Raw genomic sequence first — 9,561 nt, 5'->3', positions numbered from 1 at the left:
CTGTACTTCTCTAGGCTCAGTCCTTATTTCTAAAATAAAATTGTCTATGATTGCTGGAAGAGTAGAACATAGACTCTGAAGCCAGATGATCTCAGTGTGAATCTGAGCTCAGCCCATTATTAGCTGTGGGACTTCAGCTAATTCCTTATCCTTTCTCTTCTCTAGTTTTCACAGCTACAAAATGGAAGTAATAATGTACATGTCTCAGAGGGAGGACTTAAGGATTAAATGATAATGTAGACTGTTTGAAACAGTGTCTGGCATATGGAAAGTACTAGATTAATGCCAGATGTTGTTATAGTACTTAATTGGTATTATTAATGCATGCAAAGAACCCAGCCTCTGGGCATAAACAGCTGTTTATGCTGTTGTCATAACCGGTGCCCTTTGCTTTCTTCCAGGAGCTTGGGCCTCTGCCCCAGCCCGGTAGAGGCTGCGGAGGTATACGGTGCAGAAATCTGGTACCCAGCCCGGCAGCCCATCCCTGGTTGTGGGGAGCGGAAGCTCCCACAAGGTAGCGGTGGCCCGCGGCGGCCCCCTCCCGGCAGTGAACCATGGGCCAGAAGCTCTCGGGGAGCCTAAAGTCAGTGGAGGTGCGGGAGCCGGCACTGCGGCCGGCCAAGCGGGAGCTGCAGGGGGCTGAGCCGGGGCGGCCCGCACGGCTAGACCAGCTGCTGGACATGCCCGCCGCAGGGCCTGCAGTGCAGCTGCGGCATGCGTGGAACCCCGAGGACCGCTCGCTCAATGTCTTCGTCAAGGATGACGACCGGCTCACCTTCCACCGGCACCCGGTGGCCCAGAGTACGGACGGCATCCGCGGCAAGGTGGGCCATGCCCGCGGCCTGCATGCCTGGCAGATCCACTGGCCGGCGCGGCAGCGGGGCACCCATGCCGTAGTTGGTGTGGCCACGGCTCGGGCTCCCCTGCACTCGGTGGGCTACACGGCACTGGTGGGCAGCGACGCCGAGTCATGGGGCTGGGACCTGGGCCGCAGCCGCCTCTACCATGATGGGAAGAACAGGCCCGGAGTGGCCTACCCTGCCTTCCTGGGGCCCGAGGAGGCCTTCGCGCTGCCAGACTCGCTGCTCGTGGTGCTGGACATGGATGAGGGCACCCTCAGCTTCGTCGTGGATGGCCAGTATCTGGGCGTGGCTTTCCGCGGCCTCAAGGGCAAGAAGCTGTACCCGGTGGTGAGTGCCGTGTGGGGCCACTGCGAAGTTACCATGCGCTACATCAATGGCCTTGACCGTAAGTGCTGAGTTGGGCGGGGGACACTGGGGGTTCCAGAGGCTGCCTGTCACCGGAGGCCTTGGGGAGGGCGGCAGTGAGCAGGGGAGGCCCCGCCCTCCATTGTCACTTGGGATGACCCTGCCGCCTAGAGGACCTGGACACTGGGACTCTCTCATTCACTGGCTTAGTGGTCTTGTGCTGTGCCTCAGTTTTCCCATCTGCAAAGGTGGCACAAGGATGGTAATCTTGGTCAGGGTTGTTGTGAGGATCAACTAAGATCATAATGTAGGTGACGTGCGTAGGCCAATGACTGGCATCTAATAAGGGCTTCCTGCCTTGATGCTAATGGTGAATGTTGCCGTCTGCATAAGGGTCATGGAAAATGATGTCTCTGTGTGCCGGGCCTTAAGCTCACAGCAGGAGGAGAGTGGCAGTAGGAGGCATAGTGCCCGCACTTGAATGCCCTGTACTCTGAGCTACTGATAAATAGTAAGTGCTGGTAATAACAACTATCATTTACTGACCGACTACTGAAGGCAGGGACTGAACACCCAATTTCCAGCTCTCCCAGGTGAACTGTCTGTTAAAAGGGGTCACCTCCCCCTCATCTCTATCTGATTATTGTCTCTTGGGAATGAGAGCCGGAAGTCGTAGAATCTTTTGATTTTTTCTAAGAGGACCCACAAATCTAGATTTGTGTGAAAGAGCTCCGTTTTTGAAGCTGGCCACTGCTGAGAACACCATGTGGGCAAATGAAACCCCCTTGCAGGCTATAGACAAGCCCCCAGACTCCCGGAGGTGATCCCTGGCAGCTCTGAGGCCTCTTCTCATTTAACATGCACGTGATGCTGTGAGGCAGCTTCAAAATCATGGCAACAACATTGGTTATGGTTTCAGGAGGGAGTTGCTCAGGGAGGCAGGGAGGCGTCCATGGCCGCCCACTCCGTGGAGCCTTGCGGGCTCATCCTCTCCTTGTCCACACAGGACACTTCCTGCCACACCCCCTGATGAAGCTCACAGAGGCAGGGGCTTATAGCCAACATTCCCATTTATTCACATCAGACGAGAGCTCTAATTGCTCCCATTTCAGAGAGGAGAGAATGGAAGAGCAGAGCTACAGAGAACTAGCCCCCCACTAAGTCTGCCTCTGAGGCCTATTCTTTTCCCAAGCTCCCTCCCTCTCCCTTCAGTTGAGGGACTGAGAGTAACATCCCAGAAAAGAAATCAAGAGCGACATTTTACTCAAGTAAAGTTTATGTTTACCTCAAGTGTAGGGTAGGTTGGCTGTTTTCAAGGGCGGCAGGCCTGCAGAAAGTGGCTGGTGTGCTCAGCTCTCCGGTGTAACAGGGGACATTCTTGCTCAGACTTCATCTTCATGGTTGTTAGACGAAGATTGCCATTCATGGTGAAGTGTTGTTCTGTTTTCTCTGATTAACCAGTTGGATCCAGGAGCAGATGAGTGTGTCCTGAGAAGGGCTAGTTTAATCATCCCAGTGCCTCATGGAGAATGTCTGGAACCCTCATAGACATGGGGACCAGGCAAACCCCTGTACTAAGAAAACCAACAGCAGCAACAAACACTCTTTTCAAGCAGAACTGGAAAATTTACTTGCCAGAATTTATCTTGGGAGCAGAAGATTGGACTTGGCATACAAGTCTTTGGAGGCTGATGTGCCTTAGTGCCGACTGCCTCCCCAGTGCTCAATGGTTTTGTGACTCTGGTGAGTCATTCTAATGCTTTACAACTCATTTTGTTTATCAGTAAAATGGGACAGTATCAGGTCCCTTTCATAGCTGCAGTGAGATTGGTATGGTAGTACCAATTATATGGTGGCTGGGATTACAGGCTGACACTGATAGACAGCAGGAGTTCCTTGAGCCAACAGTTGGGCCTCCAAGGTGGGCTTTCCCTTGGGTATTGGGTATTGGTTCACACTCAGCTATTACCTGTTGCTCGGTTTTTGGGTACAAAGCTAAGGTTCTAACGAGGCTGTAGCCGGTGGCTCCCCCATGCATGTTAGGATCGGGAGCAGTCGAGCCCTGGTATCCTCGGTGCAATGTTGGTGGGGAGCTGGTGGGAAAGGACAGCTGTTCTCGAGGCATTCTGAGCTCTTGGATACTTCAGGTGGCTGGAAAAGCTTGGTGCATCCGAAACTTGGCCTGTTTCATCCTCCTCCCCACTGGCAGTGATTTTTGAGGTTGGCTGAAGCTGGAATGCTCATCAGAAGGCAAGAGAAGGCCAAGATGTCATGTGATGCAAGCCTGTAGCATCTGTCGTTCCGTGTCAGTATTGGCTTGTCTGCTGTCGCACTGGTCTGTTCTCCAGACAGGGGTAAATGTTCTCTATTATGGGCAGGATATGATGGCAGAAAGGGGGACCTCAGCTTTTCTGGGCTTTGAAAGGTCATGGTCAGCCTAGGACAAGTCCTGACTACAGAGTGACCCACAGGACGTGCTGCCATGGAGTCTGATGGAGCTGGTTGGGAGGGGACTATGTGATGCCTGTAGCTAGTGACCTGGGCTGATGTCTCCCAGGGGTATCCCCTGGGACCAGGAAGGATTTGGCCCTAGGGAGTCCCTGGGCAGGGAATGACCCAGGTGGGGTTCTGTACACAAGAATTCTGAACCAATGTTGATTGTGCACACGATGTCAGGCCTCCACACTCAGACCCAACAGGGACATGGGGAAGCACAATCAGAGACAGACTCTGGAACAGAAAGGCAGGGCTTCTCTCTGGGATTGCTTCCCCAGAAGATCACTGGGGAGAGAAGGGTGCCCGAGGCCCCTCACAGACTGTTTGACTCTGGCCCCAGTGCTCACCAGAAGGCTGGGCATAAAGATGACCTCATGTCTCTGAACCTTGGTGTTGTTCTCTGTAAAATGAACATGATAAAGCTTGCAGGCACAGAGCAGACACACAGCAATGGGTGCTTATGGCTTCCATTAACTAGGCGAGCCAAGCCAGGTCCTGGGTTCACCTATGGATTACAACAAAAGTGGCCTGAATAGAGAAGCTTCTTCTCTAGTGTGACAGAAGTAAGTTGATGGATCTCCTTTTCTCAGTGTTTGAGTTTTTATGACTATGAAAGCAAGACTCAAAAAGGACTAACCATATTTAATGATGAAGCATGTGTTTATTAGGGGTAGAGCTTCTAGAAGCATGTGTTCGTTGGCGGGTAGAGCTTCTAGAAGCATATGTTCATTAGGGGCAGATCTTCTATTAGCTTGTGTTCATTTGGGGGTAGAGCTTCTAGAAGCTTGTGTTTGTCGGGGGTAGAGTTTCTAGAAGCATGTTTTCATCAGGGGTAGAGAGCTTCTAGAAGCATGTATTCACCAAGGGTAGAGCTTCTAGAAGTTGGTGTTCATTGGGGGTAGAGCTTCTAGAAGCTTGTGTTCATTGGGGGTAGAGCTTCTAGAAGCATGTTTTCGTCAGGGGTAAAGAGCTTCTAGAAGCATGTATTCGTCAGGGGTAGAGCTTCTAGAACTGGTGTTCATTGGAGGTAGAGCTTCTAGGAGTTTGTGTTCATTGGGGGTAGAACTTCTAGAAGCGTGTTTTCTGGTTGCAAATACATTCTTCAGCCACAGCATGGAGTGAAGCAGCTTCACCTCTCAGGACTTACTGAGAAGAACTGTAGGATGCCCAGGGGCTCTGCCATCTGAAAGCCTGGGACCGAGACCAGGCAAGCAAGCAAGCTGTCTCCAGATGACCCGGCCCACAGCCCAAGTGATAACAGTGGTAATAATACACCATCCATAACTACCTCTCACGAGGTGCTTAGCCTGTGCTGGCCTCTATTCTAGGCACTTCACACATTGTCACTCATTTAATCCTTGCAACTACTCTTTCAGCGAATGCCTGTATTATCTCCTTTTACAATGAAGACATTGCAGCCCAGACAGCTTGAGTCAGTTGCTCGAGGTCGCACAGTAAGCAGGGGAATCAGGAGACTCAAACTGAGGCACACTGGCCCAACGGGCCCCTTGTGGAGATGTTTGCAGAAGGGGCAAGAAGGGAAGGAAAAGGAGAGTCGGCTCTACTAGGCTGGGTGGCCACACAGCCACAGGACCTTTCCTTCAGTGGCAGATCAGGGGGAGACCCTGAGATGCTGTTCCAACCATTCTCTTCCCTCCCGCCTTCATTTCCAGCCCTCAAAGCTCTTGGCTCAGCACAGAGCTCCAAAGGGTATTCTGAAAAGCAAGACAGCCCCAGCAGTGTCCATGAATCAGGCATGCTTTGGTCGCTAACAGGAAAATGTCACTGAAAATGTCCCAACCGCTGTGAGGTTTGGCCCCACTACTGTGAGGTGGGCTGGGCCTTTGGAATCGGCTTCAGGGTGGCTTCCGGAATCGCTCCTCTGCTCCCCAGCCCCGCCTGCCCCATGGTGGAGGCCAGGAGGGTTGACAGAACAGCTTTGTCTCCTGTCTTGGAGATCTTGGGTGGTGAGTGGTGCATGAGCGACACAGGAAGTGGAGAGGAGCCCCAGACAGAGACAGGCGGGTTGGGAGCCCTCGTGGCTGTGATTTCAGGGTTATTACAATTATACTTCATTTTATGCCACCCATGTTTTGTACTCTGGGCCAAGTGTTCTTTTCTCTCTCTCTCTCTTTTTTCTTAACCCATACAATAAGCTTTGAGGCGATGTTGCTGTTATTTCCATTTTGTAGATGGGAAAATGGAATCTTGGGGAGGTAAAGAATTCATGAACTTGTTCAAGGCCAAGCAGGTAGCAAGTAGGAAGGCTGTGCTTCACCCCAGTCCATCATCGGCACCCCGTGCCTGGCCTCCTGCCGCCTAGGCCAGCTCTGACTCCATTTTGCCCACCACGTCGGACCTGATTCCATGGGGCAGGTGTCGGCACAGGGGCTCCTTTTCTGGGAGGGCGGAGAGTGGGAAACCTGGGACCTCAGGCCTAACTGGCAGGGAGGGCTTGTCCACCTGCATCGAGCCGGGGAAGCTGTATTTACAGATGTTCCTAGATGGTTTAATTGACCTGCCAACAGTATTTATTGGCGCAGCGGCTCAGCGGAAGAGGCCGGCAGTCAGCCAAGGCTTCTGGTATTGATGAAGGCCAGCGAGAGTCTTCAACCAGGCTGAGTACAAGGACACCATCCCCTTGCCAGAGCCATCCTCCAGTCAGCGCTGAACTCAACAGCTTTGCTCGACTCCCCTGTGTCTCCCAGGTGCTGTGGTCCTCCCAACCTCCCTAATGTCTAGAAGCAGCACCTTGGCCCTCCAGCTCCTTGGCCCTCCAGCCCCAGACCTGGTCTCCCCTTCACCCCTCTGCTCTGTCATTCTGCCCTGAGCACCCCCCCACCCCCCAGCTCATGCTCTCTCTTGCAATCTCTCTCTCTCTTAAATGGATAAAATCTTTTAAAAAAATTTTTTTTAAGATATTTATTTATTTGACAGAGAGAGAACACAAGCAAGGGGAGAGGCAGAGGGAGAAGCAGCCTTCCCGCCAAGCAGGGAGCCCAATGTGGGATCATGACCTGAGCCAAAGTCAGATGCTTAACGACTGAGCCACCCAGGTGCCCCTCAAATAGATAAAATCTTTTTTAAAAATGTGCACATTTATGGGACGCCTGGGTGGCTCAGTTGGTTGAGCAGCTGCCTTCGGCTCAGGTCATGATCCCAGCGTCCTGGGATCGAGTCCCACATCCTGCTCCTTGCTCGGCAGGGAGCCTGCTTCTCCCTCTGCCTCTGCCTGCCATTCTGTCTGCCTGTGCTCGCTCTCTCTCCCTCTCTCTCTGACAAATAAATAAAATCTTTAAAAAAAAAAAAAAAAATGTGCACATTTACTTTTGAAAGGCAAACTGTGCACATAGCAACAAATTTAAATGTTACAATGAAATACCCTCCCACCCATTAGCTCCCTAACTCCTCACCCTGCTGGCAGCCACCTTAATAGTTTCTCGTGTGTCCTTACAGAAATTTATGACAAAGAAATTTTGCCTGAATGTGATCATGCTGTAAACATTGCTCTGTATCTCACTTCCCCCCTCATAGATTTTGGCAATTATTTAATATGATTACTGTAGAGTTGTCTCATTCTTTGTTAATAGCTGTGTGGGTTTTCTTGGTATGGTTGTATCACAATTTATTTTATTCAGACCTCCATTTTTTTGACATAATCTTTAAGAATAAACAATTTACATTTCATTTCTGCCCCCTTCTGGCTAATTAACATCCCCGAGCCTTTGTTTTCCTCTCTGTGCAGTGGGAATAATTATGTGTGCCTTGTGTAGTTGCAGTGAGGATTAGAAATGAAGCAGAAATGAAGTGCAGTCCAGTGTGCGGCTCAGAGTAGGGGTGTGTGCTGGAGGGCACTCTGGGTCTGACTGTGTTTACCCAGCATCACCTGTGCCATGTCCCATGCTGAGCACATCTGGGTCCCTTGATGAATCTTGTGAATGGTTTGGTTTCTAGTTTAAAGTACAGTAGAACCACATTAATTTGCCGTGATGGAGGCTTCAAACACAGCACTGGACTAGGAGCATTTGAATTGTAGAATCTGCTGAGTCCTTACGTGGGGCACATGTCAGCACGCAGAGTCCCCTTACTGCTTACCTGTGTGGGGCACCTCTATAATGGGGGTGGGCTGCTGTTGCTGCTCTTGCCAGGGCCGAGGCTGATAGCTCTTTGAGTCAGGGACTCCCTCCGTGACACCTCTTGAAACTGAGCACAGAGTAGGCACTCAGAAAGTGCCTACGAATCTGCTGGCCTCCCATCACCTACTGAGCTTTTCTGTTCCCTTCCTCAGGGGGACCGAGTCACAGTTGGCTGGAACAGAGGGAGGCTGGCTAGGAGAGGCCACCCCCTTGAAGCCTGACCCTAGGATGACCCAGTCCCACCTCTCATTGTGTGTCGAGCACAGCACATCTGAACTCACACTCGACCAGGGCCCAGGCTCTGCGATGGGCTGGGCCATTCAATTCAGAATCTTGACATTCAGAAATTGGCCCCTACCCTTTGTTTGCCACAAAAAGGAACAGACTTTCAGCTGAAAGCAGTTTTTGTGGCCTTGCTCTGAGTGTGGGGGGGTGGGGGGGCGGTTCACATTTGAACAGTCAGGAGGTTGACTCTTGGAAGTCCTGCCTGCAGGAAGGGTTCTTTGAAACTCGGGCTCAGTCTGGAGAGTGTCTGCAGTGGGCCACAGCGGAGTCACACACAGGGGCACTGGAAACAATTTGCACCTGCCTTCTTCCTCTCAGAGGGCCTCCATGGGGCCTCATGGGAAGAGCTGGGGCTCACTCCTGACTGGGCTGCTCATGAGCTGTGACCCTGAGCAAGTCAGCTCACTCTGGAGCCTCAGTTTCTTTATCTGTAGTAGTAATAGAAACATACTATGCCACAGGCGTCGGGATTGTGGGTGTGCCTGGCCCATAGAAGATACTGGAAAATGTAGGTTTAAAAAAGCGCCAATCATGACTGTCACAGCTCCCGTAGATTGGTAAAATTACTGTTAGTGTTATTAAATGTGGAAATAATTATGGTTATTAATTTTGGTCTGAGGGATCTCACCTAAGGGAATATGTTGGTTTGGGGGAGGTTTTTGTTTCCTTTCTCTTTCAGATACTTGATGGAAATGCCACCTGAGGTTCAGAGACCACTGTGAGTTTGTCATAAATGAGCTGGGAATGTTGAGCCTTCCCCACGAGCAGTTTCAAAGGTTTCCAGCTAAGCGTCTGGTTTAAGTGTTTTGTAGTTTCTGGTGGTGACTTGCTTGGTGAACGTGTGCTCAGCAAGGATGTCCAAATAAATGGGCTCCTCCCCAGCTGTGGCCCACGTGTGTCGTCAGTGGGGACGAGCTGCTGAGAGGCCGGGCCTGAGGGGCACCATCTGCCTCTGAACAGATGGCCACTAGGCCCGGCTGTGGCTAGCCCCTGCTGGACCCTTGGAGGAAAGGGAAGGGGCAAGAGGTGGCCAAGAGGAGCTGGCAGGAGGCTGAGGGCAGGCCCCAGGCAATGGAGTGGGAACAGATGCTGTCTGGTGGCTGGGGCTGGACCCTCATTTTACAGGTGGGAGCTGAATGGACCAGAGAGCTGGGAGGACTTGCCCAAGGTCACCGGCTAATTAGCAGCAGAACCAGACCTAACCTTGCCTCCAATCCTCCTTGAAATGCACCTCGCCAGAAACAAGACAGTGAGAATTCAATGCAGTCTGTAAGCTTGTGTTGAAAACCCCTGACATCGAGGACAGAGGACATAGGAGTTTAGGAGGAGAATGATGCTTTCCTAAGAAGTGGCCTGGGCAGCTTGGGCAGTGTTGAGACCCTCCATGGCTTCCCTGGGCCTCCTGCATGTTGGAGCCCCGTCTCCACCCTGCTCAG

The 9,561-nt window shown here is 51.7% G+C and overlaps 1 protein-coding gene across 1 annotated transcript in view; it reads left to right on the top strand.

Annotated features, from left to right (window-relative positions):
- Positions 1 to 554: 554 nt before the first annotated feature.
- The window catches only part of LOC111152284 (splA/ryanodine receptor domain and SOCS box containing 4), a 59,989-nt gene continuing 50,982 nt past the window's right edge, over positions 555 to 9,561 (top strand). Inside the window, exon 1 of the mRNA XM_022510760.1 lies at positions 555 to 1,248. Coding sequence (XP_022366468.1) covers positions 555 to 1,248 — 694 coding nt within the window. The remainder of the gene's footprint in view (positions 1,249 to 9,561) is intronic.

This window comes from Enhydra lutris, unplaced genomic scaffold (genome assembly GCF_002288905.1).
Source record: "Enhydra lutris kenyoni isolate GAN:26980312 unplaced genomic scaffold, ASM228890v2 scaffoldscaffold2, whole genome shotgun sequence".
NCBI classification, from domain to species: domain Eukaryota; kingdom Metazoa; phylum Chordata; class Mammalia; order Carnivora; family Mustelidae; genus Enhydra; species Enhydra lutris.
Note: the sequence above shows the minus strand (reverse complement) of the source record. Positions and strands in the feature narration are given on the sequence as shown.